Source organism: Crinia signifera, chromosome 8, assembly GCF_055691185.1.
Source record: "Crinia signifera chromosome 8, ASM5569118v1, whole genome shotgun sequence".
Taxonomy (NCBI): Eukaryota; Metazoa; Chordata; class Amphibia; order Anura; family Myobatrachidae; genus Crinia; species Crinia signifera.
In genome coordinates this window covers 72881028-72900290 of record NC_139224.1, presented here as the reverse complement: position 1 = coordinate 72900290, position 19263 = coordinate 72881028, and the positions used below count along the sequence as shown (strand labels likewise).

The following is a 19263-nucleotide window of genomic DNA, read 5'->3' as shown; positions in this document are numbered from 1 at the left end:
TTGGAGGTGGTAAAGAATGGTCATTCTTTAAGAACTTTGTGTGTGTGTAGGTAGTGGGGTGCACTCTCCCTCGACATCGATTGTCATGGGTCATGCTTCTGTCCGGGGGATGGCCGTCACCACCAGGCCTCCACCATTCATAGTCTTAGTTAATTGTCAAAATAAATTTGACATTATTTTTGAAACACCAGCACTTTGTGTCGTGACTTTATTTTAAGTTAAGTTAAGTTATATAAGGTTTAAAGTTAAGTTTGTATTTAAGTGTATCAACCGACAGGGTGGACCAGGGGGATACCCGATGGTGAGTTTATGGTTTGTATTAATAGGGGGAGGGGGTGAGGCCCTGAATATTTTGTCAGTCATGTCTATTAAACCGTTGAGGGAAATTATTTTTAGTTTCTTACTTACTGTTAAGTTTTACAAGTAAAAGCATAAGGCAACTTTGAATTGGGCCAGAGATCCATAGAAGACGATTAGCACTGAACATTGCTGAATGTTAAGACTTTTTACAGTGATTAAATTGATTTTTTTTTCTTTTTGCAGTGATCAGACTTACAGCAGGCCACAGGGAAAAACTCATGTGGACCTTTCAATGTTGACTTTTTGCTTGTGTCAACCTGTTGTCTATGTCGCTCTACTGCATGCTGATCATTTTGGTGTGTCGACCTAATGAATGTCGACCTTTTTCTGTTGATTGAATCCATGAAAACACCCTTCATTACATTACTTTAGTTAAAATTATTTTGATAAATATGCCTGCAAGGATCTTGCTGTTTGGAGGACAAAATGACATGTGGTGTACAGCAATTTGTACCAATACATTTTAAAGATTGGTTGAACTAACTAGATATATATAAAAAATCTGTATAATAGCTATAATTCGATTATTTTATACTTTATAATGTCCTGTTCTGGTGGCCATGAACTAAAGTACTTTTCAGGGATAATTCACACATATAAAAATGGAAGTATTATAGTGACTGATGATTGTAAACAAAGGAAGAGATTTAACAAAGGAATTAAAAGTAGAGAATGTTATACCTATGTACTAATTGTGTGTAATAATGCACAATTCTAAAATGATTTTGTAGACTGCCCCAAGCCATATTGGATTTCTTAGGTCATTCTGGGTGACTCGTAAAGCTGCAAATTTAGGGTGACATATGGGATGAGATTTGTGTTTTTTGGCGAATATTAGTAAAAAAAATGGCGACCGCATTTTTCCTTGAAATCGCATATTAAATAGGATGCGCTAAGGGACGGATATCGCATATTATGTGCGATAACTCATGCGGACCAAAAGTGTGTGAAAAAATTGCATTTTTATCGCATCCAGATGTTTTCGTACAGAAAAGTATAGAAATCGCTTATTTAATGGGATGCGTTTTCGCAAATCGCACTTTTAAGGTGTCTAATAATCACACTTTTTTCAGACCAGGTTCTGTTGGGCGATTTGGCCCAGAACTCACTTTGGTCAAGTGCACAAATGGTTAATTTCAACACAGGTGCACTAAATTTCACTCAGAAACACCCCTACATATACCCCAACATCATTAAGGACACCTGTGAGGGTTTGAGATATGGAGATTTTGCAGAGTGGTTTGGAGTTGCTGATTTGTGATGTGGCCCATTTGGAGGAGCTGCACAGGAGGGAGGAAGCTGCACACCAGATCCAGGTATCCCCATTACTACTGCGTACCCGACGTATCATGCTCGGCTGTACCTGGACTCCCTCTCGGATCAACAGGTTGTGGGGATGTTTAGGCTGAACTGCAATAACCTGTTGGACTTATATGAGCAGGTGAGAGATGATTTGGACCCTTTCAGGGGAGGCTACTATGCAGTGTCTGGGCTGCAGAAATTAATGTGTACCCTATACTATTTGGCCACAGGCTCCACTCAGTCTGTGACCTCATGGTCCTTGGGGGTATCACAGCCCACTTTCTCTAAGCATTTTACTCAAGTGTTACTTGCTTTAAAGAAGTTGTGGTGGACATACATCAGATTCCCACGTTCTGAGTTGGAGTGGCAGGACCACAAGGTGGCTTTCTATAGACTCTCAGCATTCCCTCACGTGCTGGGAGCTATAGACTGCACACACATTGGGATTAGGGCACCGCACGTGCGGGGATACGTCTATGTCAATCGGCGTGGGCAGCACTCTTTGAACGTTCAGGTGGTATGTGATGCTCATCTCAAAATCCTAAGTGTTGTAGCAGGCTTCCCTGGGAACTGCCATGACGCCTATATTCTGAGGCACTCAGCCCTCTGCAACCGATTCAACCAACAACAAATGCCAGAGGGCTGGCTACTTGGTAAGTACATTTTTACATATTACGCTCTCTGTCCTTATTTGTACCTGCTCAAATGTGTGTGTTTCCAGTTTCACAAGCATATTGCTCTTGTCCCAGTGTCTCCTGTTTGCACAATGCACATACCTTACCATATAAGGCAATAACTTCCTATCTGTGTTTTAGGTGACTCAGGATATGGGTGTGTTTCCTGGCTCATGACACCTTTGCGCTCCCCAGAGGGCCCTGCACAGCACCGGTATAATGAATCCCATATTGCAACCCGCAATGTGGTGGAGCGTACATTTGGCATATTGAAAAGTAGATTCCGGTGTTTGGACTGGTCATCGGGTACGCTGCTATACCACCCAGCAAAAGTAGTGATGATCGTCCAAGCTTGCTGCATGTTACACAACATAGCCCTGTCCCAACCTGCCTATGTGGAGGAGGAACATGCAGGAGTCGTGCAGGAAGCCCAACCTACCACACCTCGGGTAGTGAGGGGTACGCAGAGGGGGAATCTGGTGCGTACACAAATCATCAGGCGTTACTTTTCTGGTAAGCACATGTGCCCTGTATTCCAACATGTACCTTTGCTGTAAGTGTACTCATAAACAAATTATTTAGCAATACCATCTGTTTCCACCCACATTTAGCCTAATACACAGAGCCCAACTGATGCAGCTGGTGGTGCTGACCTATCCCTTGCTGTAATCAACCTTGTAAGTACATTTGTAACATGTATGAATTAATTTTGCCCTAAAACATGGCTCACCTGGTGTTGTGGAACTACACGTGCCAGCAAGCCCTGACACACTATAACCATTACAGTCCAAACAATGAGTGCCAGAGCTTGCTGGAATATGTAGTTCCACAACCTTTGACGGGCCAGAAGTTACCCAACACTACTTTTCAGCAATCCCATTGTCAAATACCATTACACTATGTCATATTTCACACAATAATTGCTTTAAAAATAATACACAGACAAAATGGTATGCGTTTAGACATTTTTACTGCAGTATAGTATGTCATAAACAACCTGCATTTTTGTCACTCAAACATTAGAACTGTCGGGGGATGTAACAAGATGTATTGCATATTAGATGCAAATTAAAAATGTAATAAAAAATATGAATTATTTTCTCCCACCATCAGGCCACCCTAAACCACTTCTTGAAGCTGCACCCAGGCCACCCCGGGTCCTAATACTCCGACAGGGTGGGGAAGTGGGGGAGCCACTTACTGGGGTACTAGATTCACTACTCAGTGTAGATGCTGCTGCACCTATGACATTGCCTTCCATCTGCTGAATTTGTGCCTGCATACTTATAAAGGCATTGGTCTGCGCTGTACACGATTGGCTAAGTGCAGCTATACTTTGCGCAAGGCTGCCAATATGGCTATTCTGTTCCCTTACAGCAGAAGTAAGATCTGCAAAATGGGTGTCAATGCTATTAGCCATGCGCACATGAGTACCTACACCAACCCGTACACTCCTTGAAATTTTTCTTAATTGAAGAAAAGTGTGACGCATGTACCCCTGGATGTTCCCTATTTGCAGGCTTTGGGAGGCCATAAATTCTATTTGTTTCTCCTTGAAATTTACCAAGGAGTTAGCTACTTGTGCAGCAGAAGCTGCTGTATGGGGTGTGTTTGTGGGTGGGTTGGGAGTCACCCCACTTGGGGGAAGATCACTCTGTGATGACGTCTGTATTTCCTCCTCAGCTGCAAAGGTCTCCACGGGTTCTAGAATGATGTCCATTTCGTCCATCATCATATCAGAGGATTCTGTTGGTTGTGTTCCTAGTTGTACAGTACCTGTGGATACAGATGAAGAGGTAAGTACTGATGCATTTATAGGCCATTCTCTCTTCAGTACTGTTTTTGAAAGGGCTTTAGATGCTGAACGCACATACCTAGGGGTATTATGTACTTACACATGTACCCCGATACTGCATGTAACATTGACATTAATAATAAGTGAGATGGCTGGTCAGATGACATTCATTTCCGTTGCAATGTAGCAGCAGGAGATGAATGTAGTGTGAGATATTGTTGATGTGACATGGGTGTGTGTACTGTATGTGTAATGGCCTGTTTTTTGTTCATTTACCTGCTTCCACAGATTCTGCTCCAACGGGCCTTCTTTTCTGTGATGCGTGAGCACTTCGGGATGGACAATCTGTGAAAGGAAAGATAGGCAGCCATTATCTACCTTGCAATGGTATTGGCATTTTTATACCAAAAATGCATTGAAATGACATTACTGGACAATACTTCCTTTGGTTAAGGACTACATTATTTAGTCCCCACATTATTTGACATATGTTTTACACCTGAATTTTTTGTTAGATTATTATTAAACTATTTGACACATTACAACTGGTGGATAATCTGTGGTATGTAGGCATGGCAGCTAAACCACCAGTACACCAATGTTTTTTGGGCCACATACATGTTAAGCTGCTAGAAATAATGTTAAAGTGTTGATCAATATCAGCAGTTCTGGAACTACAAGGCCCAGGATTATGACCAATTTGAAAGTAGGAGCAGGCAATTTTTTGTGCCTGACCTTGCTGGGCTATGTAGTTCCACAGCAGCACTTTACAATACAAGTGAACATTACAGTTTGAAAACATTGCCATGTATGTTTAAGATTGCATGTGGTCACACTTACCAGCTCTGGATGGCATTGGCGGCCTATCGGTATCCGCGACGTGCATGCCAGGCAGGACCTCAGGGGGTATGATTCTTTTGAGCTTGACCTCATAGGACGTGTAGCAGACAGTGGTGGGGCTTCCTCCGCCAGTCTTGGTGGCCTCCTCCAACTCCATGGCCATTTTACTTTTGAGCTGTCTCTTGATATCGTTGAACCTCTTCTTGACATTTCTGACCAGGCGCTTGTGCTGACTTACAGCGTTCACCGCTTGGGTGATGTCCTTCCACATAGCCCTTTTCCGCTGTGCAGTGGTATTGTGGTGACTTTTCCCCAGTAACCGGTCAAACACGGGTATGATAGCCCGGACAAGCGCAGCATTTTCCTCGTATGAGAATCTGACCTTTCGGCCACTTTTTGTGCGGCCAGCTTCTACCTCCTCCTCATTTTCTATTCCAGCTATGTACCCCTCCTCCTCCATGCCAGTGTCTTCCTCCTCCTCATCTCCATCTTCCTCCACCTCTGACATGTGGCCCTCCTGCAGCTGCTCTGGGGTACGGAATAGGTCCTGGGTATAGGATGGGGATGCCAGCGGATCCTCCACCTCCTCCTGCTGGGGCTGGTCCGCCAGGGCCTGGTCTAAGGCTAGCCTTGCTTTGGCCATTCTGCCTGCCACACTGCTGCCACTCCCTGTAATGGAGGACGACCTCAGCAGTCCTCTGCTGCCTCTCCCACTTGGCTAGCTGCTGCCACTGCTCCCTCTGCCACTTCTCCCTCTGCCACTGCTCCCTCTGCCACTTCTTACTCTGCCCCCAACACCTCTTTCTCTGCTCACACTGCCACCGCTCCTCTCCATGCTCCTTACTTCCTATCAAAGAGTGAAATGGCGCCAGTGCCCCTTTATATAGTGGGTGTGATGCATAATGGAGGGGACAGAGGTGGGCCAATAGGTAAGGGGGTTCTTAGTCATGCGGAGACAGTCTTTTAAATCGCACTCCGGTTGGTCCAAAACTCGCACATGACCGGCGGAAGAAATCGCACTTTTTGGTGTCATAAAATCGCATCCCATTAAATATGCGATATTATTACCAAAAAATGCGAATTAAAAAAGTGCGAAGAGCGGCGATGTGGTGCGAGATAAAAAAATGCGCATTTATCTCATCCCATAGAATGTCACCCTATGTAGCTTTGCAAGCCAACTAAAAGCCGCCCACATGAACACCCGCCCCCTGCTTGCACCGCAAATGTCCCTGCACGCATGCAAATAGATGTTTTGCATAAACATCCATTTGCAGCCTTGCATGTGGGGCCGGAATCATTCAATGGTCGCCGACCATCGAATGATTTCTAAAGAGCTCATATATCTAACTCATTCTCTGGTGACGCCCTGGTACGTGAACAGGGCGGGCAGCTGACATCAGCTGCCCACCCCCGGCACCCATGTCACAGCCGAATTACCATGGGAACACCCAGCGTTTTCATCGGGACACCTATGAAAGGCTGGACGTTCTCATGGACGTGACCCGTGCCCGCTTCCCTACACCCACACCCGCCCTGTCCCGAGCGAACAGGCTGATGACTATGCAAGTCGCTGCGTCCGTTTGCACATATGGCCTGCACATGTGCATAAGAAAATAAGCAGGTCTTCACATCTCTCCCCATTGCAAAATTCGCAAGGGGGAGAATGAACCAGAATGACCTCCTTATGTGCATGTGTTAAGTTAATCACAGTTTTGCTCTGAAGAGACTGAGTTCATAATATAGCAGAGGAAGAATTTTGAAACAGTCTTTCTTTGTATGATTTTTTCATGAGAAACAAAGAAGGTCTGTATGATGCTAGCAATAGGATTATTAGTAACAGCTAGGTAACTCTCCAGGAAAAAATCACTCACAAATATTGAAATATCACATGTCTACAAGAAATCAGAGAGGCACAGCAACCAATGGTACAAAATGTTGTATTAACCCTTTGAGTGCCAATGTTGCTGTGAGAAATGTGCAATATATCTGCTAAAAGTGCCAGCGTCGCTCACAGCGATTGTTTTTTTTTTTTGGGTGCAATATTTAACAAAACTTGAACTACTTGATTTGGCTATATTTGTTATTATTTATACTAAAATAACAGTTTCTGTCAGTGACGCTGGAATTTTTAGCAGATATTTTGAGGATCTCTCACAGCAATATTGTTACTTAAAGGGTTAAATGTTTAACAAATTTTATATTGTTACCTGTTTTTAGGCATACCTCCCAACTTTATCATGTCCTGTGGTGGGATGTCTGAGTGCGCCTTCAGCATGCACCTGTAATTTGGGGGCGTGGCCTGGCGATACTTGGTTACATCATTCAGTGAGGCCATGCCCCCATTTTGCCACTGTCTGGGCATGTGCAGAGGCTCTATGAGCTTCTAGCTATGCCTTCAGCCCTTTCGGATGCGGGAATAGGCGTAGGGCGCCCAGGGGCGGATCCAGGATAAAATAACAGGGGGGGCACATGATAAAAGAGGGTTTAGGTGGGGGAGGGCCAGTGTTAGTGGTGCCAGTGTACATGCTAAGAGAGCGGCAGAGAGAGGGTGGCAATGGGATTAAAAATAGGCCCACCATGGCAACAAAAGTGAAGGATGTAGTTGTGCGCGCGCCGAAGGCGCGCTCTGGAAAAGGGAGTGTGGCCACTCAACAGGGGGCATGTCCTTGAGTGTAGTGTACAATACCATATACAACTTCTACACATTATGCTACAAAATACTAGACCCCATTATACTTGCCCCTTACACATGATGCCAAATGGAATGAGCCAAAATTTAAACAATGCCACATGGATTGTGTCAAAATTCACATAATGCCACACGGATTGAGCCAAAATTCACATAATGCCAAATGGATTGAGCCAAAATTCACATAATGCCACATGGATTGTGTCAAAATTCACATAATGCCACACGGATTGAGCCAAATTCATAAGATGCCATATGGATTGAGCCAAAATTCACATAATGCCACACGGATTGAGCCAAATTCATAAGATGCCATATGGATTGAGCCAAAATTCACATAATGCCACATGGATTAAGCCAAAATTCACATAATGCCACACGTATTGAGCCAAAATTAACATATAGCCACACTGATTGAGACAAAATTCACATAATGCCACACAGATTAAGACAAAATTCACAATACGCTTCATAAACAGGGACATTATCCACTAAAGGCGCGCATTAAACATTTACACCATAATGTCCATTGCACGTTAAGTTACACGGCATGATGTCCATTATGTATTATGCCAAACACCATAATGCCTTTTAAAAATTATGCTACATACAGTAAGTGCTGCTTATCTACATGCTCATTGCCAAGGGTTCCATGCTCATTGCCAGAGGTTCCATGCTCGTTGCCATGTGGGATTACATGCTCATTGCCAATGGGGAATACATGCTCATGGTAAATGGGAGACAGCCGCCGCCAGGCAGAAGTGATAGCCACTGACAGTGGCAGAACCTGGCTGTATTCCGAGCACTGCAGGTCCCAGCTATTTGAAATAATACCCATTTCACACCAGAAAATGCATTCCCAGGTTGGCCCCTTTTACACCAGCCTAGTCCCTGCATTTTCTGGTCTGAGGGGGAGAGAAAACCACCCCTCCCCCCCTTTAACCAGTTATCTCATTTAACCGGCTATATCTTCGGAACTAACTGACCCATTTACATGAGACAAGTATCATATTGAAGAACTTTTGAGTGGGCTTTGAATGATTTTAGTCCAGTGAAACTGGAACGTTTGGTTCCAGAGTAATCTGCCCTCAAAGAACATGAACAGCCATGAAATTACATTTAAAAAATAAAAAAAATCGATTTACACGCTATATCTCTGGAACCGATTGACCGATATGGACCATCCTGGTATCATATTGAAGACCCATCGATTTGGAATTGAATGACATCAACCACAAGCTCCTGTGATGCCAGGGGGGGAACTAGCAGCCGTCGGAACCGGGTGGGGGTCGGAATTGACGGGTCCCGTATTATCCTATGGGGAAAAAATGTTACAGCTTTGCCAGGCAATATCTCCGGTTCCCGGGGGGCTAGAGACATGGGGCTGGGCTCGTTGGAAAGCTCTGGTCCTCATCTACAAAATGAATGACAGGGGGGGCACGTGCCCGGGTGCCCCCCCCTGAATCCGCCACTGAGGGCGCCCAGATTTCCTACGTACGCTCAGTAGTTAATTTATTCACTGCACCCTGAGTAAAATCGCATCGCATGGCCCTTTTTTGTGGCATGAGATGCGAGATGAGATCAGATGAGATCAGATGAGATGAGATGTCAGTAGTTCATATGGTAAAAGACCTAAAACAGCACCACTCTCTACATCACCCTGAAGCGTGGCGAGCCCCCCGAGAGGCGGCGGAACACATCCCCCTACCTTTTCATACCCCCACTATCCTCGTCGGCATGGAGTTGATTTTATATAGTGTTGCGAGCGCAGCCAGCCACCGAGCCCGAAGCGTGGCAAGCGCAGCGTGGCGAGGGGACGTGGAATACATGTAAAGTAGCATGGCAAGGGGACGCGGAATACATGTAAAGTAATCTGCGTACCCTCGTGGGGCTCGCTGCGCTCACCACGCTTCAGGCTCGGTGGTTCGCTGCGCTCGCCACACTATATAAAATCGCCCATCCCTCACTTCACAGACCCACGAATCACAGCGTTTTATGGAATGGGAGGCAGGACTTAGTGACAGACTCCTCCCTGCATCCACCACCCTGCCATTTAGGTCTCCAGGCTTCTCCCAGAGAGGAAATCTAAAAGTTAGGCAACTATGCCATGTGTGCCATATAATTCCGGGAGTGCCCCATATGTGCCGTATCAGTCCAGGGGTGCTGCCATGTGTGCTGTATAATTCCACTGTTGCTGCCATATGTTCTGTAGAATTCCAGTGGTGCCGCCATGTGTGCCGTATCAGTCCAGGGGTGCCACCATATGTGTTGTATCAGTTCAAGGCAGCTGGCTTTTTTTTTTTCTTTTTTTTTTTTTATTAAAATAATGTATTTAATTTTTTGCTTACTGCAAGTTTGCTGCTAAGTGTGTCATATCAGTCAAGGGGTGCTGCCATGTATAGTAGAATCAGATATATGTGATCACTCACATATATCTAGAGAGCGCCACACCAATGGATGTAATCAATATAAATTTATTACTTTTAAAATTAATATAAATCTCTCAATAAAATGTACAATTCAATAGGTACTCCCAAAAAAATATATATATAAAAACACAATGAAATAACAATAGATTTGCATACACTCCTGATAAAGTCAATTTAAGGACTGTGTTTTAGACAGTAGAATGTCCTTTGATTATCCCTTGATAGGGACTTAGAGCTTTTTAGACAATGATAGTTTCATTAGGAGTGATAGGGCAGACCTCAATTTCTTTTTATATAAAGCCGATGGAATTTGTTGTTGGCAATCTCTATTATGTGTGATTAACAGACAGCTCCCCTGTCAGCGGTCGCCGCCTGTTGACAATCCGCTGATGGGATGTTTGTATAGGGGGCGAGCCGTCCGTCTCCAGCAGGCTATACAAATTAGCTGTGTGCCGGGAATCACAATTAATGACACGGTGCGGGACTCACCCAGGTTGGTGGAATTACCAGTCGGACGCCATGTACAGTATGCTGCATAATTTCAGGGGTGCCACTATGTGTGCCATATAATTCCAGGGGTGCTCCATGTATACCATATCAGTCCAGGGGCATCGCCATGTGTGACGTAGTAGTCCAGGGGAGCTGGCTTTTTTTTTATTAAAAGAAGAAAAAATATATATACATTTTTTCTTACTGCAAAGATGCTGTTAAGTATGCCAAATCAGTCAAGGGGTGCCGCCATGTGTGCTGTATAGTTCCAGACACTATTGATGATTTAGGGCCAGATGCACTAATCTTCAACAGTGATAAAATGGAGAGTGATAAAGAACCAACCAATCAGCTCCTGTCTGTCATTTTTCAAACACAGCCTGTGACATGGCAGGTAGGTGCTGATGGGTTGGCTGTTTATCACTCTCCATTTTATCACTTTTGAAGCTTAGTGCATCTGACTCTTAGTCTTGCCTGTCACTGATGTCTCTAAGTATGGTGATGTAGTAATTTAGAATGTAAGCTCTAACGAGCAGGGCCCTCTCTCATGTGCTTTTCTAAGAATATATCTCTGCCACTATTATAATTACATCAGTGTCTGCTGCTGCAACTGTCTTTTTTTATTCACCATGTACAGTACTTGTCCTAATTTGCATTTGTACTCAGTGGCGTAGCGAGGGTGGTGCCGGCTGAGCGAGAGCTCCGGGTGCCGACGAGTAGCAGAGCGCCCGGCCGCCGGTCCACCCTCTGGATGCCGCCCACCTGTCCATAACAGAGGCGCAGAGTCTGAGAGTATTACAGAGACCCTGCACCCCTGCCGCCGCCACAGGAAACACAAGAGACACATGCTAGGTCCTCCTGCGTCTGTCACACTGACAGACGCTAGAGGTGCAGGGGGACCTCTAGCGGCTGTCTCCTTTTGTGGTGGCGGCGGCCATTATTGGGGGGGCGCAGGGTCTCTAATGCTGTCAGAGACTCTGCGCCTCTACTATGGATGGGCGGGCAGGCAGACATTTAGTGATATTTATAAAGGTACAGTATGTGTGATCCGCTGTGACTGTGGGCATGGGGGGGGGGCAATATCTATGAGCTGGGTAGTGACTGCGGGAATGGGGGGGAAGGATGCATGCATGGTGCAGTCCCTGTGTGCATGGAGAGTGTATGTGCTGGGCAGAGACTGTGGGAATGGGGGTGTATTTGCTGGGCATGAGGCTGTGAAATGTTGGGCAGTAACTGGCCATGGAGGGTGGTGTATGTGCTGGGCAGTAACTGTGAACATGGGGGTGCATGTGCTGGGTAGTGACTGGGTATGGTAGGGGTGTGTGTTCTGGGCAGTGACTGTGGGCATGGGGGGTGTATTTGCTGGGCATTAGGCTGTGTAATGTTGGACAGTCACTGAGCATGAGTGGGTATGTGCTGGGCAGTGACTGTGAGAATGGGGAAGTATGTGCTGGGCATGAGGCTGAAATGTTGGGCAGTGACTGGGTATGGTGGGGGTGTATTGCTGGGCAGTGACTGTGACCATGGGGGTGTATGTGCTGAGCATGAAGCTGTGAAATTTGGGCAAGTGACTGGGCATGGGGGGTGGTTAATGTGCTGGGCAGTGACTGTCAGCATGGGGGTGTATAAGTGGCACTAAAATGTCATGGGGGGGCTGCGCCGAAACATACTGTTGCTCCGGGCACCATGTCACCTAGCTACTTCTCTGTACTGTAAATCACTATTTTTCTTGTTCAGGTGTGAGTTCCAGGTAGAACGTACGAGGCACATGGTCACTGCCAATGCCTCTGACACATGCTCCTGATCCCCAGCCAGAGCCCAGTACCAGCACACCTGGATCCTGTGTCAGTGACTGGGTGAATGTGTGAATGACTCCCATGTGTGGGTGACTGCTGTGAGTGTGTGTCAGTGACTGGGATCTGTGTGTGGGTGACTGCTGTATGTGTGTGTGTGTGTGTGTGTGTGTGTGTGTGTCAGTGACTGGGTGACAGTGGGTAACACTGTGTGTGTGTGTCAGTGACTGGGATCTGTGTGTGGGTGACTGCTGTGTGTGTGTGTGTGTGTGTGTCAGTGACTGGATGACAGTGGGTAACACTGTGTGTGTGTGTGTGTGTGTGTGTGTGTGTGTGTGTGTGTGTGTGTGTGTGTGTGTGTCAGTGACTGGGAGCTGTGTGTGGGTGACTGCAATGAGTGTGTGTGTGTCAATGACTGGGTGCTGTGCATGGGTGACTGCCATGAGTGTGTGTCAGTGACTGGGTGCTGTGTGTGTGTGACTGCCGTGAGTGTTTGTCAGTGACTGGGTGCTGTGTGTGCATGACTGCCATGTGTAGGTGACAGCTGTGTGTGTGTGTGACTGGATGCTGTGTGGGTGACTGCAGTGGCATAACTAGGGCTCCACAGCCCTTGCGGTGGTGGGGGAGCCGACGCCACAGGGGCGCAGGAGCATGGTGAAGCACACTGGAAATGTGTGCACCTCTCCCCCCCCAGATGCTGAGATTTGCGCCGCTCCCCCCAGATGCTGAGATGTGCGCCCATCGTCACGCTCCCCCCCAGGCGCCGGAGATGTTGTGCCACCCTCTCCCCCACCTAGCAGTCCCAGAGCCTCCGTCCTCCAGCAGCCGCAACATGAGGGAAAATAAGCAGCGCTGCGCTAGGACTGCCTCCCACACAGGGATCACACTGCTGCAGCGCTGCTATGTCCAGCCTGGATTCCCCTGCCGCCAGTCTCCCCTTCATCCTGTGGCTGGATCCACAGGCCTCATTTCCTGCGCCCCCCCCCCCCCCCCGTGATTGGTCAGTGCCCATGGAGCCCCGTACCCTCCTACCTGTACCCAGTGTATGATCTCATAACTTTTATTATCTTCTTAAAAGGTTTGGCCTGACGCAGTGTCCGTGTATGATTTCACTCAATAAAGAATAGCATATTTCGTAGGAAACACAGGGGGTCATTCAGACCTGATCACTGCCATATGTTTTGTGCATGGCTGCAATCAGGTTCAAACTGCGCTTGCATATGCACCGCAACGCACATGCGCGTCGGACGCATACAAAGAACTTAGCTGTTCAGTGATGGACTGTGCAAAAAAAATGTTCGCACAGGCCATCGCTAGAAGATTGACAGAAAGAGGAGGATATTGGCGGAGATGTGCGACCTGCGCTGCTCTCTCCCCCCCAGACACTGAAATGTGCGTCCTTTGCTATGCTCCCCCCAGGCGCCGGAGATGTTGCGTCTCCCTCTCCCCCACCTAGCAGTCCCAGAGCCTCCCTCCTCCAGCAGCTGCACCATGATGGAAAATAAGCAGCGCTGGGCTTGCCTCCTATACAGGGATGACACTGCTGCAGTCCAGCCTGGATTCTCCTGCCACCAGTCTCCCCTTCATCCTGTGGCTGGATCCACAGGCCCCATTTCCTGCAGCTCATCCCCCCCCCCCCCCCCGATTGGTCAGTGCCCATGGAGCCCTGTACACTACTACCTGTACCAGTGTGTGATCCCTTGTGTGTGTGCATGAAACCTTTTGACCCACCTACCCTCTTCCTCTGTGTGTGACCCCCTTGACCCCCCATCATACCTGGTGTGTTCCCTCCTGCACCCCCTATTCCCTTGTGTGACACCTTGTCCCCTCTTCCACCCTTATCCATAGTGTGTGACCCTCCTGTACCACACATCTCCTGTGTGTGACACCTTCTCCACACTCTACATCCTTTCTCTGTGTGTGACAACCCTCTTATCCCTGGCTTGTAACCCCCCTGTACAACACACCTCCTGTGTATGAAATCTTCCCCACTCTTCTCCAGGCTGGCCCTCTCTTTTGTAGATGTTTACATGGGTCCCATCTGTCCACCTGCCGTCCCTACTGCTACTAGACCCGACAGTGCCAGCAGCCTGTCTCTTGGGCTAATATCACCTGCGGAGGCCTCTCTGGCAGGACCCAGCACAGGACTGCATACAGCTGAGGAAGCGGTCTGGGATGCGGTGGCAGCTCTCTCCACCCCCTTGAGGACACTTCTGCTGCCTGGCTCTATTGAGCCTGTAGCCCTCCGCCCCTGGCACTGTAAATACTGCTTAAAACTACTGCTTAAAAGTACTGCTCATTGCCAGGGGTTTCATGGGATGGGTGTCTTCATTGCCAGGGCTTTCATGCTCTGGGACGGGTGTCATACTCCTGCCAGGGGTTTGTAATGCTTGTAGGCAGTGGTAATGCTCGTTGCCAAGGGTGTGTTATTATTAAACATTTAAAAAAATCCAATGTTTATTCTTAAACTGAAATTTTTATTTTGAATTAACAAAAAATAAATTAAAAAAAGCGATGAAATTCCATTGACAAAAAACCTCACGGTTTCACATGTCCCATTAAGGCTTCTTACACATGATCTGGCATTTTAGAAACCTGTTGTAACTCTTCCACTCAAACGCCAAAAAGCAATGAAATTCCGATCATTAAGGCTGATGCCTTAATGGACGTGTTCCTTGCGCAATACAGATATGGTACGCCATCACAGCCTGTGGGTAAGTGCAGATTCAGCACTCTCACAGAGTGAGATTGCTGTCATTCACACAATGGTGGAGCTGCTAATTCACAGATTTGTGTGCTCATTGGAATACACACATGCAGTCTATGCAACTGAAGGTCTGAGCAGTAAACAGAGCCGAGAGGATGGGGTAAAAGTGGTGTTGATTGGGGGAGGAGGCAGTGTGGGGTAGATGGGGAGGAATAGAAATGCGTAGATGGTGGGAAGGCTAAGCAGCACTGATGGGGGACTAATGAAGCAGATGCGTGGAAAACAGTGGCACAGATTGGGGAAGGTAAGGCAGAATGATGCGATTGGGTGGGAAACAGGAGCAGTTGGAGGAAAGACAGCACTGATGGGGGAGGGGGTTCGGAGCAAAGGAGATAAAGGGAAAACAGAGCAGCACAGATGAAGAGGGGAGAAAGCAGTACAGATGGAAGAAAACTGTGTCATGGATGAGGCGGGTAGAGCAGCATGGATGGAGGGGGAGACAGAGTATCACTAATAGAGGGGAAGCCAGTGGCACAGATAGAAGGAAACAGTAGCATCTGTGTGGAAAGACAGGGCAGCACAGATGGGGAAAGACACATTGGTGCAGATAAGGGAATACACACAGCAGTAGGTATTGGGGAAGACAGAGCAGCATTAAGGCGTATAGGAGAACAAAGTGTAGATGCATAGTAGTTGGGAGTATTATAGTTACAATTATGAAAGATGTTTCTGGTAACTGCATGTGAATACTAAATGAAATGGATATATGTAGTGAGTGTGAAAGATGTTGGACCCTCAGTGGAATAGTTCTAGTAATAATGTTTATTCTAGCACCCGCTATCTTTGAAAACCCATGCAGTTCCTCTTCCCTGCCTGGGGTGTAGCTGTCTGCTGTAGTGCTTCTAGCACAGTGTGATCTGTATATCAGTACTGCAAACCAGACCTGTGCTAGAAACACTACAGGAGACAGCAACACCCCAGACTATTTCCCGTGTTCAGGGCCTGTCTAATGGCCAGCCTATGGTTCGCCATTCTTTCTTTAAACTGGCATTCCGTCTTGCCCACGTAGTATAACCCACATGGGCAAGACAGAACATAAATGACGAACCTACTCGTACAGGTCAATGCGAAATTGATGCTTATCTGTCGCCCTGTGTGCGGGTGGTTAATGCTTTTCCCTACTAGCATGAAACTGCACGTGGTACAGCCTATGCATCGATAACACCCCGCTGGTCTAGACAAAAAATGTTTAGGGACTTCAGTTTTAGTAAGGTCTGTGACATCTACTTTGACTAATTGGTCACCAAGATTCCTCCCTCTTTTGTATGCAGGCATGATGCGTGCATTCCTCAAACATGCCAGGTCCTTGTCAGTATTGACTATTGGCCAATATTTTTTAACCTGCTTTGCAATTTCAGTGCTGCCATTAGTATACTGGGTAACCCAAGGTATCCGATCAACTACATTGTTGTTTCTTCTAGTTTGGACCAGAGTTTCCTCTCTGGGGATGTTAAGAACCTTCTCCTTGGCCCTCACTAGATCTTTCTTCTTATAGCCTCGATCTAAAAACTTATCCTGCATAACGTCCAGGTCCCTTGCTGTTTGTATGGGATCACTGGTGATCCTCCTTACCCTCAACATCTGAGAGTAAGGAAGACCACGTCTCAAGGATATTGGATGATTACTCTCATGCCTCAAGATGGTGTTCCGATCTGTCTCCTTAATAAAGATCGATGTTGAAATTTTCTGATCCACTACCTGTATTTTAACATCCAAAAAGTTAATGATGCTCTTACTCATTACAAATGTAAATTTGATAGGGCTATTAGTTGCATTATGCACCTCAAAGATATCAGAATATCAACAGGTCATCAATAAACCTTACAAAAAGCAGCACCTTATCTGCATATGGTGCATCAAAGAACAGCATATTATCAATCATATTCATATAGGCGTTGGCGTACGATGGGGCCACATTTGACCCCATCGCACAGCCAAGCCTCTGACGAAACATTACGCCATTGAAATAAAAATAATTTCTGTTCAAGGTCATGGTTAACAATTGGAGGAAGAAGTTGGTAGGAGGACCTTTGTAGGAAACACTAGACTCTATTAGATCACCAACTGCTTTGATGCCTTCATTGTGTGGTATGCTTGTATAAAGGCTAACCACGTCAGCGCAACACATTAAAGTGTCCGCTGGCAGCTCACCTAGGTCATTCAGTTTCTCGATTAGCATGTTGGTGTCCTTCAAATAGGTTCTAGTGCTCTGTATGCATGGATTTAAATGGGCATCTAGAAAGGTGGACACAGCCTGGAAGAGTGACCCCCTGGCCGATATTATAGGCCTGCCAGGGGGACTCACCAGGCTTTTGTGCACCTTGGGCAAGGTATAGAACATAGGTGTCAATGGGTACTCAATGCTCAAGGCTTTACAAAAATCTTGTGATATAATACCATCATTTTTGGCCTCGTCCAATAAACAGTCTAACTCTTTTTTATAGTCTGTCACCGGGTCCTTTGTCAGTCTCTCATAAACCTCTACATCACCCAGTTGTCTGGAGCATTCCTGTACATAATTGTTGACCCCTTGTACCACAACTGAACCTCCCTTATCCGCCTTCTTATGTCCTTGCGGGACTGTAGACTCTTTAAAGCATCCTTTTCAGGATGGGATAAGTTATTATAAACCTTTTGCTCAGACATCTGTGCTGTCCCAGCAACTTCCATCATCCTAACAAAAGACTTAATGGAGGGGTTCCTAGTGGGGGGATCAAATGTAGAGCGGGGTAGTAATTTTTTAACCTGTAGTGGAACATCATTACTTGGGGCTTCCATAGGGGGTACTTCAGCCTGCTTTTTATTCCCAAAGAATTCTCTAAGGCGGAGTGAACGTCCAAAACGGTGGCAGTCCACTTTCCATTGGAATTTGTCCATTGAGTCACTAGGTACAAACGATAACCCCTTGGACAAAACTTGTACCTCATACTTGTCCAGGGGCACATCCGATAGGTTGAAGACCAGCTCTTTTATTGGTCGCCTCGTCTGCGACCTCCTTTCCCTCTCGGTCTGCCCACCACGCCTAGTCCTTTTCCTCCTCTTGGGGGCCTTTTGCTGGTTATAGGCAAAGCCTCGCCTAAAGGGTGGATATTCTCCGAGGTATGAGGTGTTGGTAACTCCGCCTCACTCGCCGAGGTGCTGGTGCCTTCATAATCTGTGAAGCGGTATCTTTGTCTTTGATGCTTAAATGGCTTCTGTGGCCCTCCTTGCGGGCCCTACGTGCTTAGCCAATGGTACACTCTATTCATCTCATAATCAGATTGCACCTTACATCGCTTCTCCCTTTTAAATCGAATCAAGTCCTTGCGGTACTGATCAATCTGTTTGTCAAGCTTAGATGCCCAATAGCGTTGACTTATGCTGTAGTTCAAATGTGGCTAGTTTATTTCTTGCCTGAGTCAATTCCTTAGATGACTCATCTACTACTAGGATCAACAAGTCCATTGAGCACTTGTTCAGGATGCTCACCCATTTTTTACAAAAAGCAGTATTTTGTCTGCCTATGGTTGGGGAGTTCTTTATCCTGAAACCACGCGGTATTTGCTTGTCCTTATAATAATCCGCAAGGGTAGAAGCATGCATCATAAAGTCCACTTCACATTTTTTCATAAAGTACCAGTCTTTAAATAAGTCCTCATTATCAACAACTGCCGACTGTACGTGTGTCGACACAGACTGCAGGATCAGATCTACCTCTGCATCTGAATAGCTGTAAAACTCTCCTGTGTCAACCTGGGAATAATTCACACCTGGTTCTCCCGAATCCATTGCAACACTTACACAGTGTATGGAGACAGCAGGGTTTCAGTTAGCTCAGGTAATGACCACAGCTCAGTACTTGTAACCGAGTGAAATACTCTCCTGGGAATAATTGGTCAGCTTGCCTGGTGCCTTGATAGTTGATCAATCTGTGCTGCCACTGCACGCCATCAACCATAAATAAGAAGCAGAACTCCGGCACTCTGGCTATTATGCTCTCAGGCAATGTTCTTACCCCGGTGCTCTCCTAAGACCTTTTCAGGTCTGTATAGACATTCAGATAGGCAATAAGGCGTCACTCAGGGTTTTCTTCAATTGCAAAAAGGCTATACAGACCTGAAAAGGTCTTAGGAGGGCACCGGGGTA

General features: G+C 46.5%; 2 protein-coding genes across 4 annotated transcripts in view; one reads left to right on the top strand and one right to left on the bottom strand.

Moving 5' to 3' along the window:
• The window catches only part of DDR2 (discoidin domain receptor tyrosine kinase 2), a 589808-nt gene that overhangs the window by 547538 nt on the left and 23007 nt on the right, over positions 1 to 19263 (bottom strand). The window lies entirely within an intron of this gene.
• On the top strand, positions 2637 to 4519 carry LOC146027023 (uncharacterized). Of its 3 annotated transcripts, XR_014454631.1 has the most exons (4): positions 2637 to 2849; positions 2948 to 3013; positions 4020 to 4132; positions 4420 to 4519. XR_014454631.1 is itself a non-coding variant. In XM_083158037.1 (3 exons), exons 1-3 carry the CDS (start codon positions 2675 to 2677, stop codon positions 4480 to 4482), a joined length of 351 nt encoding a protein of 116 aa, XP_083014163.1. In that variant the 5' UTR covers positions 2637 to 2674; the 3' UTR covers positions 4483 to 4519. The 3 variants fall into 3 exon arrangements, 1 of the variants encoding a protein (XP_083014163.1); XR_014454630.1 differs by having other exon boundaries at positions 2637 to 3013; XM_083158037.1 differs by lacking the exon at positions 2948 to 3013.